General features: G+C 38.4%; 1 protein-coding gene and 2 long non-coding RNA genes across 3 annotated transcripts; all 3 read left to right on the top strand.

Moving 5' to 3' along the window:
• Window positions 1-14,202: 14,202 nt before the first annotated feature.
• On the top strand, window positions 14,203-16,323 carry LOC149496901 (uncharacterized). Its single transcript, XR_016320541.1, has 3 exons — window positions 14,203-14,344; window positions 15,101-15,166; window positions 16,055-16,323. It is a non-coding gene; the product is annotated as an uncharacterized LOC149496901 (long non-coding RNA).
• Window positions 16,324-20,347: 4,024 nt separating this feature from the next.
• Window positions 20,348-22,849, top strand: LOC149496902 (uncharacterized). Its single transcript, XR_016320425.1, has 3 exons — window positions 20,348-20,796; window positions 21,553-21,618; window positions 22,507-22,849. It is a non-coding gene; the product is annotated as an uncharacterized LOC149496902 (long non-coding RNA).
• Window positions 22,850-23,013: 164 nt separating this feature from the next.
• On the top strand, window positions 23,014-23,394 carry LOC149496903 (uncharacterized). The gene has a single exon (XM_089719957.1). It carries the CDS (start codon window positions 23,014-23,016, stop codon window positions 23,392-23,394), a length of 381 nt encoding a protein of 126 aa, XP_089576083.1.
• The last annotated feature ends 2,815 nt before the right edge of the window (window positions 23,395-26,209 follow it).

Genomic DNA, 26,209 nt, shown 5'->3' on the forward strand with positions numbered 1-26,209 from the left:
TCAGCGAATTGATTTTTGGCTCGCGGCAGGTAGTAGAAAGATAATTCCTCAAACTGTTGAGCCAATTCGTCTAAGCGTTGTAGGTAAGGAACCAAACGCTCTTCCTTGATTTTCCACTTCCTTAGAGCCTGGGAGACTATCAGGTTGGAATCTCCGAAAACCCTGAGGACTTTTATCTCTTTTTCCAAGGCTACTTCTAACCCCTTGATGCAGGCTTCGTATTCGGCCTCATTATTGGTACAGTCGAAGTCTAGTTTAACTGCAATTGGGATGTATTCTCCACAAGGAGTTTTGAATACAACTCCAATCCCATTTCCATGGTAGTTCGAAGCTCCATCGAAGTACATCTCCCAGACCTGACTTTCCAAGTTTAACAGGTCTTTGTCGGGGAACTCTACCTCCGACATTTGGTCTTCGACCGGTAATTCTGCTAATTGGTCAGCCAAGGCCCCGCCTTTTACTGCCTTACGTTGTACAAACTTTAAATCATAAGCCGCAAGTACTGACACCCACTTTGCCATCTTACAGTCAAGAACCGGCCTTTCCATAAGGAATTTCAAGGGGTTAGATTCAGAGATTACGTGTGTAGTGTAAGACGAGAGGTAGTGTTGCAGCTTGGTACAGGCCCAGACTAGAGCCAGACACAACTTCTCTATCTTGTTGTATTTCAACTCATATTCCAGCATCCTCTTGCTAAGGTAATACACGGCATTTTCTATCCTTGTATCCTCTGCTTGTTGAGCTAATATGGCCCCCATTGCTTCTTCTGTTACTGACAGGTACAGTAGCAAAGGCTTTCCTAGCCTTGGTGGTTGTAAGACTGGCGGGGATAACAGGTATTGCTTGACTTGGTCGAAAGCTGCCTGACAATCCTCATCCCATTTGACTGCCACTCCTTTCCTAAGTAGCTTGAAAATTGGGCCACAGGTATCGGCCAACTGATTGATGAAACGGCTGATGTACTGTAGCCTTCCCAAGAAACCTCGGACTTCTTTTTCGGTCTTTGGTGCTGGCATTTCCAGAATAGCTTTGGCCTTTGAAGGGTCAATCTCTATGCCCTTCCGACTAACCATATGCCCCAGAAATACTCCGGACGTGGCTCCAAACAGACATTTTGCCGGGTTGAGCTTCAAATTATACTTTCGAAGTCTAAGGAAGAACTTCTCAAGTGCTGTTGTATGTTCTTCGGTTGTTTTTGACTTAACCACCATATCATCCACATACACTTCCACCTCCTTGTGAATCATGTCGTGAAAGATGGTCGTTGCCATTCTTTGATAGGTTGCCCCGGCATTTTTGAGCCCGAAGGGCATGACCCTATAGCAGTAGGTTCCCCATTCCGTGATGAATGCCGTCTTCTCTTTGTCTGGCAAATGCATCATTATTTGATTGTACCCGACAGCAAGATCGGTCAAAGAGACCATCTCGTGTCCAGCCATTCGATCCACCAGTAAGTCAATATGTGGCAGGGGAAAATCATCCTTCGGGCAAGCTTTATTCAAATCCTTGTAATCCACACACATTCGCACCTTTCCATCCTTCTTAGGAACCGGCACGATGTTCGCTAACCATGTCGGGTAGGCAATAGGTTCTATGAACTTGTTCTCCAGCTGCTTGGCAACTTCCTCCTTGATTTTCAAGGACCATTCTGTCTTTAGCCTTCTAAGCTTCTGTTTCACTGGCTTAGCCTCAGGGTATACTGGAATCTTATGCACCACTATTGCTGGGTCGATTCCCGTGATGTCACTTGCCTTCCACATGAAGCAATCAGCAAATTTCTTCAAACATTCACTGACCTGTTCCCTGTTCATGCAATCTGATGCAATGTATGTATATTCATTTTCTTCCTTGCCAATTACTATCTTTTCCTTTTCATTTTTTATTTCATTTATTTGATTGTTTTTGCTTGGAAATGCTTTGAAAGATAGACACGCAGGGTAATCAAGAATTTGCAAGCCTTTATTAATTATGACGGAATCGTCTTCAAAAGTTACATCAAGTTTGAAATCTGGATCTTCTAGATCCGACACAGAACTGGAACTGGACTCTGACTCGGTTTCAGACTCGGGGTCAGACTCGGACTCAGTACAGGACTTTATTACAGACTCTGGTACTAGGCTTGACTCGGGAGGGGTTTTGTCAGCAGTGCGCTCCTCCTCGGTGTACCAGTTGTCAAGAGGTCCTTTGCTCGGCTTGATTAGGCTGCACAAGTCTTGATTCCCATCACTTCCGGTGATAACTACAACCTCATCAAAGAGATTAGGCTGCATGAAGTCTTCTGTCTCCAGCTCGGTTACTACCTCGGGCTTGTTGCCCCAAACATCCGAGAATATTTCTATTCCAGGCAGCATCTTCTTAACAGTTGGGCAGCAAAAGGGCTCCCGGAAGCCACAGTAAGAAACTGCTTCTCCAGGTTTGCAGAAGTAGCTGTTCAGAGTCAATAGGTAAGGCCGCATATGTATACTTTTCTTCCTTCCTCTTCGGGTTTTCTCAGCACACTCTTCGTTAGTGGGCTCATAACCCAGTCCGAAGGTTCCCTCATTCACTGGACACTCCCAGGCTTGCAGTTTGGGGTATGTTTTCCCGGATCTGGCCATAACCATTCCTGGCAGATAGGACATCTTAAGCATTAAGGGCACTATGCAGTTTATTTGCACCGTCCCGAAATCAAAGAGAATTCGAGAGTTTGCAGTCTTTCCTTCTATGAACTACACAGTATCATATTGAAATCCCGAGAGGGGTAGGTTGGCGGTCTCAGGGTTGACCTCAAAGAGAGGCTGGCCCTTTGGCTTTTTGAGCTGGCTGTAGTCATCCCCCTGAATGGTGATAACTTTGTCCTCATATGGAAACTTGACCTTTTGGTGCAAGGACGAGGGTATTGCCTTAGTGTGGTGTATCCATGGCCGGCCCAGAAGTAGGTTGAAGCTGGTCGGCACATCAATTACCTGGAAGGGGACTTCCATCACAGCCGGCCCAACTGTTAGCTTCAGCGTGGCAACCCCCAATACTTCCCTCCGGGTGCTGTCATAGGCCTTCACTATCTGGTCCGAGGGAGTGAAGTCAGTTTCCTCCAACCCTAGACAGCTGGCTACTCTCAGTGGGCAGATGTTCAGCGCCGACCCATTATCAATGAGAACCATGGGCACGGTTTTGTCTCGAGTCTGAACAGTGACATAAAGAGCATTGTTATGACTGCCTCCCTCCTTGGGCAAATCGTCATCAGAGAAACCGATGCTTCGTGTTTTAGATGATTGGGTGAGGGTGGATACTAGCACTTCAGGGCTGACTTCCACAGGCGTCTGGAGTTGACTCAAAGCCTTGCAAAGAGCTTGGCGATGAGGAAAGGATGATGCCAAAAGTTCCCAGATTGACACCCTAGCTTGTGTCTTTTTTAATTGTGACAGCACCGGGTCCTCCTTTGGCTCCTCTGCCCTCTGGTAGGGTTTATTTTGGATTTTGTCCAAAACTAAAGGTTCATATTGTCTCCCGCTCCTAGTAATGGCATCGACCTCTTCACTTAGGTCATTCAAATCCAAGACACAGATGTTATTCATTTCCAAAAATAACTCGAAAGGATCGATTAATTTCTGGTCAGAATCAATAGCATTTACCCCGTGATTTGGTAAGGGATTAGTGCTAATGTTTGGTTTACTTCTTGGGATGATTGACCCATTGTCTACCAGGTCTTGTATGCGGTTCTTGAGCGTCCAACATGCTTCAGTCTTGTGCCCGTATCCCTGATGATACTCGCAGTATTCATCCGCCTTATAGTTTCTCGGTAGTGGATTGGGAGGTGGTCTTGCTTCTAAAGGCTTGATATAGTTGGCCTTGACAGCCTCTCGGAAAACCAAAAGGATTGGCATTCCAAGGTCAGTGTATGGTCTTCTCGATTGATTACCATTCCTCATATTCCCCACTCGTAAAGGGTTGGTGGGAGTGATGCTTGCCACTTCGTGGACCTTGCCTGGCTGGCTAGGTTTCTTGTACTTAGAGGTCCCTGAGTCGTCTTTCAGTTGCCCCATTTGGATCAGATCCTCTACCTTTGTGGCAGTGGCAATGAGCGACTGGAAAGTTGGCAGGTACTGGGTTTGTAATCGTTGTTGGTAGACAGGCTGCAAGTTCTTTATTATTATGTCCACCTGCTCTTGTTCAGAAGGCCGGTTAATCATTTGGGCGGCTTTGGCCCTCCACCTCGTAAGGAACGAGGAAAAGGGTTCATTATTTTTCTGCTTGGTGGTCTCTAACTCTCTTCGAGTAACATCCACCTCCATATTGTAGTGGTACTGTGAATTGAATGCATTACAGATATCCTCCCAGGTCTTCATCTTAGACCGATCAAGGGTAACAAACCATCTTAATGCAGCACCAGTAAGAGATTGTTGGAACAACTGAGCAAGGAGCTCACTGCTCAATCCGAATGGGTTTTAAGGCACCCACATACATTTTCAAATGTGTTTTAGGACAAGTAGTTCCATCAAACTTGTCCATGTTGGGCATCTTGAACTTAGTTGGCAACCTGGCTTCAGGGAACAAGGACAAGGAGTCCATGTCCACAACTTCCTTGTGGGTTTTGAGAGCAGTGATGGACCTCTCTAGGAGCTCTAGTTTCTCTCTCATTCTCTGAGCTTCCAGCTCAGAGGCAGTTTTAGAAGGCATCTCATCCAGGTTTAGGGCAGGGTTTGTAGGTTCAGCAGCAGGACCCTGGTTGGAGGCAGTAGGTCCACTTCCCCCAGCGGAAGCCCCATTTCCATTACCATTCCCATTACCCAGTTCAGCTATCAGGGCGGTCCTTTGGGCAGCTAGTGCCTCATTCATTCTGGCCTCCATTCTGGCCTCCATTCTAGCCTCTAGTTGTTCAATGAGGGTTTGGATATCAGCAAGTGATGCCATTGGTGCAGATAAGGTTGTTGGAGTTGTAGGCGAAGCTGGTGTAGCTGGTGAAGCTGGTGATAGCACTGTAGGTTTGTCTGGCACTTGGGTAGGCACTCGGATTGTGGGCACTGTAAGGGTAAGGGTAGCTGGATTAGGTACAGTGGTCGGTGTATCAGGTAGCTGATGTGAGGTAAATTGACTCTCTTGTCCAACTGTGCATGACTGAAAGTAAAAGGGTGTTTTTCTGCTCCCTTTGTGTTTATCCCATGCCTATGATATGTCGTGAATGCGCATAACAACATGCCATAAACCATTTAATGAATATGATTCACATCATTGGGTGCATACAGTCCTAAAGGGTAGGTTCTATAGGCTATGACTCAAATAGAGAATCGGTTTATAAGGGACCCTTGAACCTTGAGTATGGATATACCTAACCACATGTGAAACAAAGAGTTTCGCGTGGGTCCAACGGTACGCATACTCATGGGCCATCCCCAAAAGGATTGGGGGTGGTTTGCGGCAACAGGGAGGATGCTTTGGCTGTCCGTCGACATAATCAAAGAGACCTGCCGATCAGCGCTACTTGCTATCCAGACTCAGAAGTTTGAACAGAGAGAGAAGAAATTCATTTGAAATTCGTTTTTTTATGCAATGGAGAAAAAGATTCTCAATCGTGCAAATAGATCAACAAATTCAAATGTCTTAATCAAATTTGTCACTTAAGTTCAAAATTCCTCTCATCGAGTATTCTTAAAGAAAGAACACTCGATTTATGTCAAGGTATCCTGCAAAACAAAGCATAGTAAAGGTAATGCCCTAAAGTAATGCCCTAAAGAAGGGCATGTTAGTTTATTCAACAATTGTAGTCCACTATTATGCAAAAAGATTACATAACCTCCCCAGCAGAGTCGCCAAACTGTGAACCCCTCCCTAAATATCAAATGCGTGAGATGCATGTGACTAAGGAAGAAATGCACGTGATGTGTGAGTCGCCACCTTGTTTAATTGTTTTAGGGTAAACTAGGAAAAAACCCTAAGTGACTCCGATTTAAATTAACCTAATTACTAGATTAATTATCCCAATGTCTAAGGCATGGTGTGCAAACCCGAGATGGATCCCGAGACTATGTCATGCTGATGAACTAACCATGAATGAATGCTTTACAAGGTGAATGATGTGTTTAAGGTGATTTCGACTTGCCTCTCGGGGTTAAATCCCAAACGTGCCTACGTACTTCCGTTTGAATGGAAGATCAAAGTCAACGTAGTTCGATAGGCCTCTTTTAGAGGGCTTTGAATGGGGATGCTTTATGCATGAGTGTGCGTATGCTTTGTGCATTTTGTTTAGGCATTGTGCCAAAGAATTGATTGTTTTAGGCATTTTGCCAAAAAGTTTTGATTGGACTTATTTGTTTGCCAAAAAAATGAATTAAGGCTTTTAGCCAAAACATTTTGTGATTTAGGCAATTTAATTGCCGAAAAATTGATTTTAAAGGCTTTTAGCCAAAATGTGTTGATTTGAAAGCTTTTAGCAAAAAGTGCCGATTTAGGCAAGATGTTGCCAAAATTGATTGATGATTTATTTAGGCGACTGTCGCCAAAATTGAATGATTTAAGGCTTTAAAGCCAAAAAGATTGATTTAATTTTAAGGCATTTTGCCAAAACTTTGATTTAAGCGTTTTATTGCTAAAAAAATAACTGATCTTACTTATTGGCAATTTGTTTACCAAAAGTAATTAATCAAACTGCAATGTAGGCAATTTAATGCCAAAAGAACGTGAATAATTTAGGCTACTTAGTCACAATTATTGATGAACTGGACTTAAGCCGAAAATTGTTCGAAATAAAGGCAATCATACCATAGCCATTGATAGACTAGATATTTTAAGCCAATATTGTCGGATTTAGGTTTTAATACCACGATTATTAATTAACCGGGCATTTAGCTTAATCATACTTTAATTGAGGCAATTTACTTGCCTAAAGATGAAGTGAATGCATTTATGCAGTTGTAGAATTAGGAGGAGTAGAAGAGAAACATGCATGAAGTGCTAAATTAAATAGGCAGAGTTTAGTTCATGTACCTGATTTAATCGACGGCCACTTCTTAACTCCAGGTTAAGCTCCTCGTTAAGGGAATTTTAATTAATTTTAATTTAGTGACCAAGTATCACCACAAGAAAGCAATAAAATTAAAATTAAAAAATGCAAGAAAGCAGTAAAGAATCGCAAGGAGCGTAGGGAGAAGGAGCGTCCGTCAACACAGACTGAGTGCCTCAAAACGGAGCCCCAGAGCCGTCTTTTATAGAGAAAAAAACGCACCCCGGGCGCGCCTGCCCGCCCTCGAGGGCGGGCATGCGCGCCTGGGCTGGGCGGGCGTGCCCGCCTGGTCTGGGCGGGCGTGCCCGCCCATGCGGGGCGGGCATGTCCGCCCAGGTTGGGCGGGCGTTCCCGCCTTTGCAGGGCGGGTGCGTCCGTCCTTGAGGGTGGGCATGCCCACCCCCGCGGGCGGACATGCGTGCCTTTTTTTTCTTTCCGGAGGCTTTTTCGGGAGTCCCGGACTTCCAAAAAATATTCCGAGACCAGTTTCGTGATCTTCGTAATTTTTCGGACATTTCAAGTACCATATTGGCACACTTCCGGTGAACTTTTTGAATGACCTCTGGTCCGACCGGGCTGTTTGCAGTCCAAAAGAATTGGCTCTTTGAGCCTCAAAATTTAGGTATTCACAATCGTCTTCATTTTCTATTTTTTGCATACTCAATGAGCTTGTTTTTTCCTTTTCTTCCCGAGGCTTGATCATATCTGGTTGATAAATTTGACCACTTCGGGTCATGTGATTCACAGCTTTAGCTTCCTTCTCCTCCTCACCATTCCATACGTCCAGAGTAACAGGATGCACAATTACCTCATCATTGCTTCCAACCCATGCTTCTTCACCTTGGTCCACCCATTCTTCATCACTGTCCCATATGTTCAGCACCATAACATAGATATGTTCTGAGAGCATCTCTCTCTCTCTCTCTTTCCTCCTCCTCTTCTTCAAATTCGGCCAACATCTCCTCAAGATTCTTTCCAGACTCAACCATATACAAGTTCTTAGGAGGCAGCACGTTACGAAATTAAGGAGTGGATTAGTGCTCGTGCTTGGCCTTGACTTTTTAGGATCAGTCACTTTGCCATCATCTATTAAGCTCTGAATCTTGTGCCTCAATCACAAGTAATTGCTAGTGGTGTGACCCTTGCTCTGGTGGAAGTGACAATATGCATTCTGATAGAAATTATTTGGCAAAATAGTTGGAGGAGGTCTTGGTGCGAGCGGCCGTAGCAGGCCTGCTGATTTTACTTTCTCAAATACTCTAAAGAGAGGAGTGCCGAAGTTGGAGAATCTTCTCATTGCCACATTTGTGGCTCTTAGATCTAGAGTTGTAGTTGTCGTGTTCTTATTAGTGCTTGGGGTCTTGGCAGATGAACTTGACCCTTGGAATCCGGACTTGCTAAAACTTTCGGCACGGTTCTCACACTTCCTATCTTTTCTGACCTTGTCCTCAATGGCAGTCCCCACCTCATACACTTGCGAGAATTTCATCAAGGGCATGTAATAGAGCTTCTCACAAAAAATTGGCAAAGTCCCCTTGATAAAGATTTTGATATGCTCTTTAGTATACGGACGATTCCTCATTTGCGTGACCTTAGCTCTCCACCCAGCCATGTAGTTTGTAAAGGTCTCATCACTTCTAAATCTCTCAAATTAACACTCATTTGGAGATTGTAAGCATACTCTTTGAGGAAAACTGTGGTGAGCTCGTTCCAATATCATCTTACCTTCTTTTCGAGATTATAATACCAAGTTTGGGCAAACCAAGTTAAGGAAATCGGGAACATTTTCAGAATTTCCCTCGACGGCAGCCCACCAATTCCATGATTGATTTGTATTGCATGAGGTGCACCTTAGGGTCACCATTACCATCATACTTTGCCACTTTTTTGGCATCTTGTAGGTCATCAGGGTAGTTTGCTTTAACTCTAGCTCTTCATCATCATCCTCATTGATGTCAACATATTGGTCCATTCCCTTGGACTTCATGAATACATGCGGCTTTTCAAGCTTCTTATCTAACTTGTCAAACTTTTCTGATACAACTGGCTTAGGCTCAGACTTTCCTTTTGGTATCTTGTTTGAGAAAAACTCTTTAGCTTGCCAAGTGTCATCAACATGCTCCTTCTTCTCAGACTTAATTTTAGGCTCTTCATCGTCAATCACTACTTACTCTTTACCCTTTCAATGTGTAGAAGCTTTTCAAGCCTAGCTGCCACTATTTTCTCAATCATCTTCTCAATATCGAATAGAGGAACACTGGCTTCAGCCATTTAATCAACAAAAGTAGAAGCTAGAACTAACCAATCTGTTTGAACTGGAGAGTATTCAATCGCAAAGCGGGAGCCCAAAGAACTAGGAGGTGCATGATAGCCTCGCAAAGCCGGCAAATTTGTTAAGTTATAATCGCATGATTTGCATGATTACATATTTATTTTTATACATTTTACGTTTTCTTGTGTTGTTTTTAGTTTACAGTTGTTTTAGGAATGAATTTGAACAAAGGATTGGAAAAGGCTTGTTTTTAAGAAGAAAAGGATAAACAATTTGACGAAGTATGGGAAAGGAGTTTTCTGCTAAGGAAATTTGCGACCGCGAATGAAGTCGCGCTACATGGGAACAGATGGTAATTCGCGAGTGCGATTTATGGAGGCACGGGCGCGATCTGCATGGCAGGAGGTCCAGAAAGCATTAGGTAGAACTCGCGAGCGCGACATTATATTTCGCTAGCGCGACAAGCACTCCAGAAGAGGCAGAGAGATCAGAAAAAGTGATCGCGAGCGAGCGCGACCTTTCAATTCGCGAGCACGAATCGCTTTTCCAGAAGACTTCAACTGCTACCTTTTCACCAGAAGTTGTGTCCTTCCATAAACAGGTCAGAACTTCTCCCATCAGAAGTCAGTTGAAGCACCCTTTGGCCAGCCAATCACCTTCATAACTAACATCCTCTTCCTCTTCTATAAATTGCAATCCAAATTAAGAGGAATATATATAGAAAAAAGAAGAAAAATGTAGAATTAGAATACAGTAGAAAATAATAAAGTAGTACTTAGAAATAAGTTGATGAGATTCACTTATTATTGTTTGTGCAAAGAACATCAAGAAGTTCCTCGAGGTGTGATGCCCTCTGAAGGCTTGAGTTTGATTACTTATATCTTTCTCTTGTTTTATTAAAGACTTTTTGTATGTTGTGCTTCATTATTTTCTATGCAAAGCAACAATATTATTTTGTTACATTCAATAAAAGTTTCTTTAAGTTATCTTTTGGTCTTTGTTAATCAAGTTTACTTAATTATATTCTCAGAAAGAAATAATTAAGTAAAGATCAAAGAGATAGAATTCAGTTAGTTGGGTTTGCATGTGAATCTTTAACTTGCTTCGTTAAAGTTAAGTCTAACTTATTGAAATAATCAAAGAATAAGAACTAGGATTAATATTTGATAAAGTAAGGCATTTGTTGTATGTAGAGATAGATACAACAAAAAGAGTAATTCAGTACCAAGAGGTTGAATTATACTTTACCACATGTGATTAGAGAATCATTTATTGCATGTTACATGTTTTGCTATAGAAAAAGAAAATCCAATGCATAATCAATTCTTCTAAGTATTCTACTATATCCTTATCAATAGAATTAAATAGTATATTTAGTTAAAATTTGAATAGAAGAATAGTTTAATCATTTCATGTTTCGTTGTTATAAACATAAGTGTTAAGGATAAGTAGTAAAGTGGACATAACCCGTTCCTCGTGGGATCGTTTTTTTTTTTATTACTATGTTGAGATCCGTATTCTTACGGGTAATCAAGGAGTGCAACAGTGCAGAATCGGGCAAATCAGAGGGGGTTGAAGGTTCTTCAACTTTGACCAGGCGATTTTCTACTCTTAACCAACCAGCTTCTTGCGGAGCTTTATCCCTTTGGGGTGCTATCTTGACTGCATAAAATAAATGTTAGCAAGCACGACGTGATGCATGTATGCATGGATGCATGGATATGGAATGTCATACAACAATGCGATCATATAATCGCAGCATCATGAGATGCAACTAATGCTATATTCCATTGTGGCTTTATTATGACTGCCCAAATCCAAAATCGGAGAAAGACTCTCGAGAACTATTAGGAGCAAAACATGCCCTATTTTGTAGCCAAATATTTATAATGACCTTATTGCTTTTTATTTTTGCATCCCTTTCTTTTTGCCTCAAGCGTGATAGTACTTTTGCAGGGTTCTTTATTTATCTACATTTGAGATTTTTTTTCTCTTCTTTTTTTTTCTTTCTATTATTTTATTATTGACATAAATAATATTTGGCTTAAAATAAACTCTTTTGATTACTTTCCAAAAGTAGACTATTTACATTATTCTTTGGAGGCCCTCACTAAATATTTACAATACTTGAACCTTAAAACCTAAGAGATTTTATTCGGCCTTGCATCCTCAAGAGTGAAGTGGTCAATTTTCACAAGGCGGTTGGCCACATTGCACATGAGTGTAAATCACACCTCCACGCCTTGGAAGAGAGTCATTGCTTCAAGTTGTGCTTGCTTTATTTCAAGCAAGATTTGATGAGCCTCTTCTAATTGGTCTTCCTTCATTGGAGTTAGTACTAGAGGAGCTTCCCTTTTAGGCATTTTGGCTTCGGCCTTGTAGTCACTATTGAAAAGAGCTCTTTTTGCTCGTTTTGCTTCCAACACCTCTCTTAAGTCTTTCGCCCTTTAGAGCTTTGAACGTCGGGATCGAGCCATGTTAGAATATACCTAAATGGCTACAAGAAAACAAGTTACGTAATGCATGAATAAAGCACAACACAACCATAGCAATTACATATAAACAAAGGGGACAGGAGTTGGGAAATGCATGATCTCCACCCTTATATCTACCACACATGATTCGAGGTCATAGTCTTTCTAAACCCTAGGACATATAGGTTAGGCCCATAAAACATCATGGGGTTTTAGACTGATGCCTCTCGAATTTATTGTATGAATGCAACAATCATAAAGTTATTAAGGTAAACCTAGAGGAAGGAACTAGGGTCAATTACATGAGCATAGGTCGAGTTTATTAAGTTTTGGATTTTATAAGCGAGAATTGGTTGTTTCCTCCCATTTGCTTTGGGTCTAAGTGTAATGGTGATAATGGATTGTTCCAATTCTTTTGATATACCAAATGATACTTGACTTATGGGTGGTGTATATTAGTGTCGGATCCAAACAGTCGAGTAGAGTGAAAGGATCACAACCCCCAATACCACCTTAAGAGTTTAGGGTAGAAAGGAGATAAAGAAGAGATAAATGCATGAATGACATTTATAAGTACGAAAAGTAAACTCAATTTGAAATTAGTAACATTATTAAAGATTGTGAATAATTGGACAACATTTGGAATCAACTCTCTTATTCGAATCCAAAATCGAAAATCAGAGATTCAGGGTTCGATCCCCGGCAGAGTGGCTAGGTTGAGGATGCGCGGTTTTTCCCAAAACGTGTTTTTTTTTATGGAAAAGAACCAAATTGAAGGAGCTTGATTGATTTATTTTAGTAAAAATGGTTTTAATTTATTATACCCATTTAATCCTTGGAAAAAATTTCTCTTACTTTAGTAAGAGTTTTATTTTTGGAGTTCCCACACTTATTAGGGAAAAATTCTCGAATTAGTTGATTCTATGGAATCGGCTAATTCAGTTTTAAATCAGAGATAGGGTCCAGGAGTTAGGCACGAAATGGAAGGTATTTGGCACCCATTTCGCTTCGTGAAACCGACCTCCTTGTTGTCTAAAGATTCATAATTAATTAATAATGAGATTAATTAAAATTGAGAAATAAATATTTTTTATGCGTTTTTAGAAAACTATGTACACCATACATTTAAATGAAATAGAAAGCATGAAAACATAAAATAAAACATACACAAAGAAAGAGGGAGGAGAAAAGAATACAACCCTTCCTAATAACAATCTACCCTCATCCCTCCAAATTTCTCAAACCCAATTAATTATTACAGACAAGCTTTAATGAGATGCATTAAGATCTCTTTACATTTTGCAATAATGAACATTAAAACACAATAAGAAATGAAAGATCTAAACAAACAACATTTACATAAAGATGAACAACATTTACAGAACAATAGAACATACATTCCCAACCACCATCATTAACATATTCACAAAATGAAGATATGATGCAGGTTAGAGGTACAAGATTTAATAAATAAAGAGGCTATGTCACACCTTACCTTACTGTAAGACATGGCATGTCGCCCGTAATATACTGAATAAGCAGTTAAGTCTTATAAATGCTTACTAAGTATACTACAAGGGACTTAATACTGTTGATTCATTCATTTATATCTTGTAGAAAAGTAGATTTAATTATTAAATGTAAAACTTTGTGTATAATAACAGTTACCAGACCAGTATCGGAATGCCTCCATATGAAGCTTTATATGGTAGAAAATGTAGGACACCCCTATGTTGGGATGAAGTTGGTGAAAGGCAATTGCTAGGTCCTGAAATTATTCAACAAGCAGAAGAAAATATCAAAGGAATTAAAGAAAGATGGAAAGCAGCTGCAGATAGACAAAAGTCATATGTGGATCTAAAGAGAAGAGATATAGAGTATAATGTGGGTGATAAAGTGAAACAACTCGAATTTTTATTTTCAAAGATTTTCCAATTAAATTTAATAAACCGACAGCTTGGAAATTTATTTTAATATTTTAATGTGAACTCTGTGGGAAACCGAACCAAAAATCGATTGAAAAACCCGTAAACCAATTGGAAACTGAAGATTTGGGCCGAACCGAACCGAATCGAACCGGTTCGACCCAAACCATCTAGAATTTTCTTTTCTTTCTATTTCTAGCGCACCTCACTCCCCTTCCCCATTTTTTTTCTTTTTTCTGCGCTTCCCGATCTCCGGCGACACCATCTCCGCCACCTTCTTTTCCTTTTCTTTCTTCTTCTTCTTCTTCTTCTTCTTCTTCTTCTTTTCCTTTTCTTTCTTTCTTTCTTTCTTTCCCCTTTCTTCTTCCCTGCACCTGCATTCGCACCACTGTCCAGCAGCTCCAGCAGCTCCAGTCGAGCGCCACTGCCGTTCTCACTGCCGCTCGTCACTGGAGCAGCTCTGTCGCTCGTTCCACCTTGTCCTAGCTCGCGCAGCGCCATAGATCGCACAGTCAGGCCCTCTGTCAGGTCTGGCGGCCCATAGCAGAAGCTCCAGCTGCAAGTCTCGCTGCCAGCCGCCTCTCTTCGCCTCTCTCCGCCTCTCTCCGCCACTGCTAGTTAGATCCGGCCACAAGCAGTTGCTGCCCTTCAACCCGGCAACTCCCATTCTAGCAATTCGACAACAACTATATTTGGGGTATAATTAATTTAAATACATTTTAGTTAATCGATTTAATTTTATTCATGATAGTTAATTAAAGTTAGTTATTTTAGTTAGTTTAATTTTAACAATTTTAGTTAATCTAGTTAATGTTAGTAATATTAGTTAATTAAATTAATTTTATTATTTGTAGTTAATTAATTTAGTAATGTTAGTTAATGAAATTAATTTTTATTAATTGTAATTAATGAGTTAGTTAAGTTTAGTTAAGTTAATGTTAGTAATGTTAGTTAATTAAATTAAACTTATTACTTTGTAATTAATTTAATTTGGTAAATGTGGATAGTTAATAGCTTTGAAATTTTAGTGTTGATTTAATTAAGATAGTTTAAACATAATGTTATTGTGTGGTGATGTTGAGTTTGATGGAGGATGGGAAATTTGATTGATTGATTGCCCGATGGATGGGCTGTGTGGTTTGGAAATATTAGATATATTGTTGATATTTTAACAGGTGGATAGTCCAATTTTTAGGGGAGATGCTGCCGAAATTTCGGTAGAAAATAAAATAAATTTTAATAGAAAATAAAATAAGAAATAAAATATAATTCAAACGAAAACAAATAAAATAGAGTTAGATAGAAAGATAAAATTTTAGTACAGATAAGAAATTAGATATCGAGATTAAATTACGTAGAAAAATTTAGAATATAAAATAAAATTCTTAGAAGGGTAAGGAGATATTTTGTCTGATAGAATTATTTCTTTTTGTGTCATTCTTACTTTGCTTAGATCGCCCGGGTCCATCTAGTACTCCTCCAGGACAGAATCAAAGCTAGAACTTCGCTCTCCATCACTGTGAGTAATAATAAATAATGCATATCAACACTGCATATGCATAACCTTTATTCATAAACATTATGTTTTTATTTACATATTTACAATATATTACAAGTATTTTATCATATATATTAAGTTACGATCATTATAATTATACTTATATATAATTGTGCATTTGGATGAAATTGGTGTAATACGTTGAAAGAATTGTTTGATTACTTGTGCTGTGCATATACTGTGCCTTGTTTGTGTGGAATTAGGATGAAGTGGGTCACCATGGGTTTGTGAGACTGTTTCTGTTATACGGATCCTGATTCTGATTTCTGTTATATTCTGATTCTGTTATATGGATCCTAATTCTGTTTCTGTTAGCCAGGTAAATGGGAGATCGGCGCCCCCTTGTGCACCTGATAATTCTGTTTGTTCTGAAACCACAGGATGGCCGCTTGTTGTTGCGCACCTGAAAATCTAGATTTGATTGCAGCCCGCAGGGTGGCCTCCTGTTGTGAGCGCTTGATGATCTAGATTGGATGGAGACCACCGGGTTGCCTCCTGTTGGTATGAAAAAGAAAAGAGAGAATGGAAAAACAATGAGAGGGCTGGTCAAGTGAGGATTAGACCGGTCGGCCAGTATGGGGGATCGGCTCCCTGGTGCACACGTGAGAGGATGGGCCATGTGGGAGGACGGCTCATCGGGGGTTCGGTGACTCCACTGACTAATTTCCACGTGATGTGATTATTTGAAGGTGATATTGTTTGTGGGTGCTGATGTAATGTCATATGATTGACTGTTGTGTGTTCATTCAGTATACTAGGGTGCATTTTGCTTGACTGTATGTGGTGTGTATTATTTATTATTATTCACTGAGTTGCAAAACTCACCCCCCTTTTCTCCAAACCTCCCAGGTACTAGGAAGCAGCTGATTCGACTGAAGCTCTGCAATCTTCTCCGCAGAGTTATAAATGTAAATTTTATATTTTTGTTATTTAAATTTGGATGTGCTAATTATTCTATTATCAGAATATTATTGAACTCCGCAGTTATAGGGTTGTGTATTTAAATTGGGCCTTATTGTTAGCACTACGCTATAAATTAATTATTGTGTAATTAACTGTAGGTAAACTAGTAAGCCCTTATTGTGATTATGAGTTATTGTGAATAGGCCCTGATTAAATTTTATGTATTATTTGATATTGGGCCAGATGTTTGAAAATTTTATAAAACTTATATCTCAAGTCATATGGGCTTACTGTTTTGTTGAAATTAGGAGAATCATGTAGACAGATTGAATAATTTAGGCTTACTACGGGCCTCGGGGGCCTTAAGCTTACCTAGGCCCTAGTGCCGGTCCGGCCCACGGAAACGGGTCGTGACAAAGGTGGTATCAGAGCAAAAGTTCATAAGTCTAGATGTAACTGCGGAGTAATTCCTGTCATGTCTTGACATAGTCTTCCTTGCTTTCCTCTTCAGCGTTGTTCGCAACCAGATTAGAGTCAAGTTGTTTAATAAGTAAATTTTGTATCCTTGTTCTTTAGAGATGTGATTTAGTTACTGATGCTAAGGGGATGGTTTAAACAAAAAACCCTTTTATGGAATAAATAATATTCATATATAATTTAAGTATGTAAGAAGATAAGTTATATAGGATTAATAAGTTGAAGTTAGTTGATGAAAGTGTGCTATTTTTATTTAATATGTGTTGAATGTGGAATACATATTTAAGAATGCATGAATGTGTGTATAGGTGTGCTTGCGGAATTGCGAATGAGTTGCTAATAATTTAACAATAGAACTAAATGATTCGGATTCGAGGACATCAGAATCTATTTAATTAGAGTATTGAATGAGTATATGAATTTGATGAAATTTACATGATGTTGGTTAGTGGAATTTCTTATATTTATTGAGATAAATATTTTCTGGATGGAATGGATATACATGATTTTTATAAGGTCTGAATGTTGAAGGATTTGGTGCGATTTGGTATAATAATTGGTGATGAGTATTTTTCATAAAGAATAATATTGGTGGAATTATTAGATGAAGTGAGTTTTATTTATGAGTAATTACTGCTTGGTGGGACAAAGTGTATTGTAGCATTCATCAGCTATTTCGTTTCAAGTTTATGAATGTAGGGAATAATATAAATTATTGTGGTTATAAGAAAAGTAAATTGTGATTCTTAGTAAAAGATAAACTACTTTAATCATGATGTACTTAGTGGTGGATATTGTGTGGATTGTGGCATCTTATGGTTTAATATGGTACAAGTAAGAATTAAATCTAATGGTATTTAGCCTTTTGATATTTAAAATAATTGTTGCACACTCGATGGTATGTGAATTACAAACAATGATTTTTGTTTAATGGGAGATTCTATGATCTGAGAAGGAGTTAATGACTCCATAAGGGAATTAAGGTACTTATGTTATGTAAATAGTGAGCTATGATGATTAAGTGTATTGATGAATGACATCGGACATGGAGAGATAATTGTCCAATTATTGAATTGATATAATACTAATGAAATAGATAAGTAAGGATGGATCTAGTCCTGTTATTGTTTGGATATTAAGAAAAGAATCAATTACAGAAACGTGAAGGGTATAAATTAATATGATTTAAATGAGGATAGTCAGTAATTAGAGGTTTAATAAATTAAGGATTATGGGTAACAAGATTTGATAAAACTAGAAATAGTGATACCTCAGCAGCTTTAAGATAAAGACTTCTATACTTTGGGAATTCATGAGTGTATTAGACGGGACATAAGCAAGACCCTAGTATATGTAGGATGTTTAATAAGCCAGACTAAGTTTATGGATCTAGTATAATAAAATGAAAGTAAAAGATAATAGAGGAAACTAGTGGACTTGGGATTGGAACGCTATTATGTTGGGTGATAATTATATTAGAAAATGATAATTAGAATATAATTTGAAGGAGAATAATATTTGTGTAATTGTAAAGTTTCTTGTTATATTGATGAAAAAAAAAAAAATATATATATATATAAAAAGAGATCAAAGGTAGGAAGTTATTGAATGTCTTATGTTAAACAAATAGATAAATGATTCGAGGATTGTAATCCCGATGACAAAAGAATTTAGTATTTATATTCAGAAAGAAAGATAGACTTTCTATTGGAGAGAAAGAGAGAAGAGAATTTTGACTACTGTAATTTGATAGCATCTAGTTGGAATAATAGTTGATAAAGGATCACGGGACTTAGCTTGAGATGACAACGAATGTAAATAAATTTAATTTCTTGACGTAAAGCAATTAAAATAAGGAATTTCTATTAATTAGTGCAACTTTTGCAAGTTGCTTGTTTTATTAGATAAAGGAGGGAAGTTATATTTATGTCCTTGGTAGAACATGAAGGTAATTAGAGTATTTTCATTCATTAGTAAGCAAGCTGAGTTTTAATTTACCATTTGCATGGAACAGTGAAACTTGGTATAAGAAGGAAAAGGTGAATTTGGGATAGTTTTAACAAATTAATGAAGAGAATACATGTTAGTGTTTGAAGACTAAGGATATAAACTAGAGGATTATTGGATGTGATAATAGGATGGTCTAAGACTACATCTTGATTATATTGGAGTGCCAACTCATGTGTGTCGATCAGATCACTAATCAATTCAAATTGCTCATGGGATTAAGAATAAACATAAAACAATGGACATAGTGTAATCAGGAATTAGATTATAGGTTTAATATCCTTAATCTCATACTTAGCTAGAGCAAATGCACTACTTGTTTAGGATTTCTGGATACGTAGACCTAGGTAAATTGGATATAAATTACGGTTTGGAGAATTTTACATCTTGATTAAGCTTGTAAAAAAAAAAATGTAGACTGGATTTCATGATGGAATAGAGTATAATAGAACTGTGTTTGCGAATTTTAGAAAATAAATTAAGAATTATCCAGCATGGCAACAACTAATTTGGCTAGTTGCATAAGTTGTTGTCATAATTAGTTAAGAAATGGTATGATATGATAATTCGGGAAGAAGGATAGAGAGGTTAATAACTAAAATAGAGACTTGATTGTGAATTGAAATTTTCTCTATATAGTCGATGTATTATTTGTTTTTATGAGAATTCTCATTAGTAGGAATTGAGAATAAATTATATATCTTTTGTTGGAAAATAGTTAAGTTGATAAATATGTGATGAGATTGAGATAGAAGTCAGTATATCCTATCAGTTGATAGCACTTAGCTAGAGAAATGTCATGATTTTGTTTGAAATAAGCTTGTAGTAATGCCATGAATTTGTTCTCTTTAATTGGAAAGGATTGAATGGTATTTAATGGTAGAATTGATAATAATAATAAGGATTCTAAATTGGAATAGTAATAAATTTGATTGAATATGTGGATTCTTATATCAGTAAGATTACATAATGGGTTGGTGTATGAGTTTCTTATGGAGTGATGATCATTGCCTATGATAGCTAGTGAGAGAATAAATGACGATACATCAATGTAAGGACACATGATATAGAGCTAATGAGATCAATAACCCTTACTTGAGCAGATGTTATAAGTGAATAAAATTCTTACGTGTAAAGGTGAATATTAGTGTCGAATCTGTGCTTTAAGTTATGAATATTTGACTTGAGGTGACAACTTGTAGACATAGTATGATTCACGTTTAAATTAACTTTAGGGATGGATTTATCTTATAATCATCTTACCCTCTCTATAAATTAGATTTTCTTCCCAGGTCTGTTCATTGGTTTGTCTTAATTATTAAATTTAAGAAAAATTAGATTCACCACTCTGACTAACGAACTTGCAACTTTATGTGAGAAGCATAACCACCATTGTCGTAAACAATTATTGTATCCTAGTTTCTTGTTATTTTCAAAATTCGAGGACGAATTTTTTTAAGGGGGGAAGACTGAAACAACTCGAATTTTTATTTTCAAAGATTTTCCAATTAAATTTAATAAACCGACAGCTTGGAAATTTATTTTAATATTTTAATGTGAACTCTGTGGGAAACCGAACCAAAAATCGATTGAAAAACCCGTAAACCAATTGGAAAATGAAGATTTGGGCCGAACCGAACCGAATCGAACCGGTTCGACCCAAACCATCTAGAATTTTCTTTTCTTTCTATTTCTAGCGCACCTCACTCCCCTTCCCCATTTTTTTCTTTCTGCGCTTCCCGATCTCCGGCGACACCATCTCCGCCACCTTCTTTTCCTTTTCTTTCTTCTTCTTCTTCTTCTTCTTCTTCTTCTTCTTCTTCTTCTTCTTTTCCTTTTCTTTCTTTCTTTCTTTCTTTCCCCTTTCTTCTTCCCTGCACCTGCATTCGCACCACTGTCCAGCAGCTCCAGCAGCTCCAGTCGAGCGCCACTGCCGTTCTCACTGCCGCTCGTCACTGGAGCAGCTCTGTCGCTCGTTCCGCCTTGTCCTAGCTCACGCAGCGCCACAGATCGCACAGTCAGGCCCTCTGTCAGGTCTGGCGCGCCCACAGCAGAAGCTCCAGCTGCAAGTCTCGCTGCCAGCCGCCTCTCTTCGCCTCTCTCCGCCTCTCTCCGCCACTGCTAGTTAGATCCGGCCACAAGCAGTTGCTGCCCTTCAACCCGGCAACTCCCATTCTAGCAATTCGACAACAACTATATTTGGGGTATAATTAATTTAAATACATTTTAGTTAATCGATTTAATTTTATTCATGATAGTTAATTAAAGTTAGTTATTTTAGTTAGTTTAATTTTAACAATTTTAGTTAATCTAGTTAATGTTAGTAATATTAGTTAATTAAATTAATTTTATTATTTGTAGTTAATTAATTTAGTAATGTTAGTTAATGAAATTAATTTTTATTAATTGTAATTAATGAGTTAGTTAAGTTTAGTTAAGTTAATGTTAGTAATGTTAGTTAATTAAATTAAACTTATTACTTTGTAATTAATTTAATTTGGTAAATGTGGATAGTTAATAGCTTTGAAATTTTAGTGTTGATTTAATTAAGATAGTTTAAACATAATGTTATTGTGTGGTGATGTTGAGTTTGATGGAGGATGGGAAATTTGATTGATTGATTGCCCGATGGATGGGCTGTGTGGTTTGGAAATATTAGATATATTGTTGATATTTTAACAGGTGGATAGTCCAATTTTTAGGGGAGATGCTGCCGAAATTTCGGTAGAAAATAAAATAAATTTTAATAGAAAATAAAATAAGAAATAAAATATAATTCAAACGAAAACAAATAAAATAGAGTTAGATAGAAAGATAAAATTTTAGTACAGATAAGAAATTAGATATCGAGATTAAATTACGTAGAAAAATTTAGAATATAAAATAAAATTCTTAGAAGGGTAAGGAGATATTTTGTCTGATAGAATTATTTCTTTTTGTGTCATTCTTACTTTGCTTAGATCGCCCGGGTCCATCTAGTACTCCTCCAGGACAGAATCAAAGCTAGAACTTCGCTCTCCATCACTGTGAGTAATAATAAATAATGCATATCAACACTGCATATGCATAACCTTTATTCATAAACATTATGTTTTTATTTACATATTTACAATATATTACAAGTATTTTATCATATATATTAAGTTACGATCATTATAATTATACTTATATATAATTGTGCATTTGGATGAAATTGGTGTAATACGTTGAAAGAATTGTTTGATTACTTGTGCTGTGCATATACTGTGCCTTGTTTGTGTGGAATTAGGATGAAGTGGGTCACCATGGGTTTGTGAGACTGTTTCTGTTATACGGATCCTGATTCTGATTTCTGTTATATTCTGATTCTGTTATATGGATCCTAATTCTGTTTCTGTTAGCCAGGTAAATGGGAGATCGGCGCCCCCTTGTGCACCTGATAATTCTGTTTGTTCTGAAACCACAGGATGGCCGCTTGTTGTTGCGCACCTGAAAATCTAGATTTGATTGCAGCCCGCAGGGTGGCCTCCTGTTGTGAGCGCTTGATGATCTAGATTGGATGGAGACCACCGGGTTGCCTCCTGTTGGTATGAAAAAGAAAAGAGAGAATGGAAAAACAATGAGAGGGCTGGTCAAGTGAGGATTAGACCGGTCGGCCAGTATGGGGGATCGGCTCCCTGGTGCACACGTGAGAGGATGGGCCATGTGGGAGGACGGCTCATCGGGGGTTCGGTGACTCCACTGACTAATTTCCACGTGATGTGATTATTTGAAGGTGATATTGTTTGTGGGTGCTGATGTAATGTCATATGATTGACTGTTGTGTGTTCATTCAGTATACTAGGGTGCATTTTGCTTGACTGTATGTGGTGTGTATTATTTATTATTATTCACTGAGTTGCAAAACTCACCCCCCTTTTCTCCAAACCTCCCAGGTACTAGGAAGCAGCTGATTCGACTGAAGCTCTGCAATCTTCTCCGCAGAGTTATAAATGTAAATTTTATATTTTTGTTATTTAAATTTGGATGTGCTAATTATTCTATTATCAGAATATTATTGAACTCCGCAGTTATAGGGTTGTGTATTTAAATTGGGCCTTATTGTTAGCACTACGCTATAAATTAATTATTGTGTAATTAACTGTAGGTAAACTAGTAAGCCCTTATTGTGATTATGAGTTATTGTGAATAGGCCCTGGTTAAATTTTATGTATTATTTGATATTGGGCCAGATGTTTGAAAATTTTATAAAACTTATATCTCAAGTCATATGGGCTTACTGTTTTGTTGAAATTAGGAGAATCATGTAGACAGATTGAATAATTTAGGCTTACTACGGGCCTCGGGGGCCTTAAGCTTACCTAGGCCCTAGTGCCGGTCCGGCCCACGGAAACGGGTCGTGACATAAAGTATTCCTTAAGGTTTCCCCTTGGAAGCATGTTATGAGATTTGGTAGAAAGGGAAAATTGAGTCCTCACTTCATAGGACCTTATGAAATACTTGAGAGGATTGGTCCATTGGCATATAGGTTAGCCTTACCACCAGAACTCAATAAGATTCATAATGTTTTCCATGTTTTTATGCTTCGGAGATATAGATCGAACCCTTCACATATATTGCCTTTAGAATCAATTGAAGTTAATCGAGACTTCACATATGATGAAGAACCAGTGGCTATCATAGCTAAGGAAGTTAAGCAACTTCGGAATAAACAGATTCCCTTAGTTAAGGTGTTATGGAGAAGCCACTCCAGAGAAGAGGCTACTTGGGAACGTGAAGAAGATATGAGAAGACAACATCCACAATTATTCAGAGATCTATAACAGGTAAAATTTCGAGATGAAATTTCTTTAAGGAGGGAAGAGTTGTAATATCCTCAACTTTGTAGTTCCTGCTATTCTAGCTTTTTCGATGAATTCGATTATCTGAATGAAAGAAAAACTTAGAATAATGGGAAACACTATATATTGAGGATGTGAATATTAATTAAATGGCAATTAATGTGATTACAAATCAATTTGAAAGATTAAAGGAAATCAAAAATGAGTTAAAGAGGAATGACTTCTTGGTAAAGCACAATTTTACCCGAAAAGACCGAAAAATGGTTATTTCAGTATGACCTTTCTTAAGTGGGGTTTAGAATATTATATACACTTGGTTGATACCTAATAGGACTAAAGTGAAGTGATTGAAAAGATTAGAGTGCCAAAGGATGAAGGGAAAACAAAAGGGAGGATTATAGTGCAATTTTCATTTAAAGGACATGGAAGGAATTTTTAATAATGTTTATTATATATTATTATGAAGAGGTGGAGATAACCACGCCATTTTCCACCCATTTTTGCAGCCCAAGTTGGTCAAGAAGAGAGAAGGAGGGTTTTGATTAAAAACCAAGCAAAAAGGAGGTGAAAATCAAGGAATTTTCAAGTAATTCTTAAGAAAAGGTTAGTTATCTTCACTTCTGCCTTCTTTTCTATGGATTAATTTTTGAATTCCATGAACTTCAAAGTGAGGTGCTTGCTTGTTCATTCTGATTTGGTGAAGATGAAGTGATTAGAATTGAGTTTAAGGTGGTTTAAGATGATTGAAAGTAGTTATGCATGAATTCAAAGTTTAATTTGCATAATTCACCAAGATGGATGATTTTGAGTTTGTACTTGAAATGCCATGACCTAGGGATTCTGATATATCTTATATTATGATGTTATGTAAGTAATAGAAGAGTTGAATTGCATGAATTTGTGCTGGAAGTGAGTTGAGAATGCTTAAGCAAACATATCATTGTTGGACCTGTTACAGTTGGGCTGTCTGAACTTCAGCTTCTATAATTGACCTAGTTGACTAAGCAAATGAACTTCAAAATTCATGAAATTTTATATGGAGATAGGCTGAGATGTTGGGTAGGTCATGTTAAAAGGGAAAGTCCATTGGATAAAAGGAAATGGAGTTATAATTAAATCCATGTAGGCTGCTCAGCATGAGAAAAACTGAAATTCAGATTCTATAATTATGTCATTTGACAATGAAAATGAGCTTTAAAAATTATGAAATTTTAGAGGGTAGTACCCTAAGATGTTGGGAACATGCTGTAAAAATTTCAGGGTAAATGAATGTGAGAAAATTAAGATATAGCCAACGGAATGCAAGCTGCTCATATGCGGAAATTCTGCATTTCATAAACATTGAATGAATTTAGCATGCCATTGACTTCTATTGTTTTAATTGTGAGTAGTATGTTTCTAGGATGTGGTTAAGTGTTGGCTATGAAGTGTTTCATGCTTAAACTAAGGTCATATGACACTTGGACAAGCATAGTGAAAAGGAAAGAAAAAGCATGATACTACATTCTAATGCTTAATTTGCATTCCTATAGAAGTGCATGTGTGTATATTGTGTAGTATGAAGTTAATATGAGTATTAATCTCATGCTATAGCTTCTGAGAATAAGGGAGTTGAGGAGAAGGTGGTTGCTAGAGGAAAAGGCTAGGGGAGTGTGAATACTCAAATTTTGAGGCTCAAAAGGCCAATTTTCCCGGACTGCAAACAGTCCGGCCGGAGAAGCCTCCGGAACGAAAAAACTAGAAAGTCTGTCGGCCGCGGTGGGCGCAGCCGCCCTTAACGGCGGCGGTAGCCGCTATCGCCGCCGGCGACAGCGGCTGTGGTCGCCCATGAATACTCATTTTTTTGAGGCTCGAAAAGCCTGTTTTCCCGGACTGCAAACAGTCCGGCCGGACCGAAGGCCATTTTGGAAGTTCACCGAAAGTATGCCAATATGGTACTTGAAACGTCCGGGACGTCGCGAGGATCGCGAGACTGGTCCCGGAATTCTTTTCGGAGGTCCGGAGCTCCCGGAAAGGCCTCCGGAGCGTTTCGATAACGAAACCACCGGGCACGGCGGCTCCCGCCGCCGAGTCCGGCGGCCTGGCCGCCGAGAGCTGGCGGCCCAGCCACCGAGACCGGCCGCCGGAGCCAGAGGCCCGGCCGCCGGAGCCAGAGGCCCGGCCGCCGGAGCCAGAGGCCCGGCCGCCGAGACCGGCGGCCCGGCCCGCCCTCCAGCCCGTTTTTCCCTATAAAAATGACCCCTGGGTCATCATTTTTCCTGACTCAGTCTGTGTTGACGGACGCTCCTTCTCCCCTACGCTCCTTGCGATTCTTTACTGCTTTTCTGCATTTTTAATTTTAGCTTTATTGCTTTCTTGTTGTGTTAATTGGTCACTAAAATTGAACTAATTAATATTCCCTTAACGAGGAGCTTAACCTGGAGTTAAGAAGTGGTCGTCGATTAAATCAGGTACATAAACTAAATTCTGCCTATTTAATTTTAGCATTTCATGCATGCTTCTTCTTCTACTCCTAATAATTCTACAACTGCATTAAATGCATTCATATCATCGTTAGGCAAATAAAATGCCTCAATTAAAAGGATTTTTAGGCTAAATGTCCGGTTAATCAATAATCGTGGTATTCATGCCAAAATCCGACAATGTTGGCTTTAAAATACCTAGTTAAATTAATGGCTATGGTATAATTGCCTTTATTTCGAACAGTCATAGCTTAAGTCCAATTAATTAATAATTGTGACTAACAAAGCTCCAATTAAACACGTTTTCTCGGCAATAAATTGCCTACATTTTAATT

This window comes from Jatropha curcas, chromosome 4, assembly GCF_041381405.1.
Source record: "Jatropha curcas cultivar XTBG-Jc1 chromosome 4, XTBG_Jcur_1.0, whole genome shotgun sequence".
In the NCBI taxonomy this organism is placed as follows: domain Eukaryota; kingdom Viridiplantae; phylum Streptophyta; class Magnoliopsida; order Malpighiales; family Euphorbiaceae; genus Jatropha; species Jatropha curcas.

Coding starts and splice junctions, on each gene's coding strand:
- LOC149496903 (XM_089719957.1), top strand. CDS start 23,014: ATGAGATTTGGTAGAAAGGGAAAATTGAGTCCTCACTTCATAGGACCT.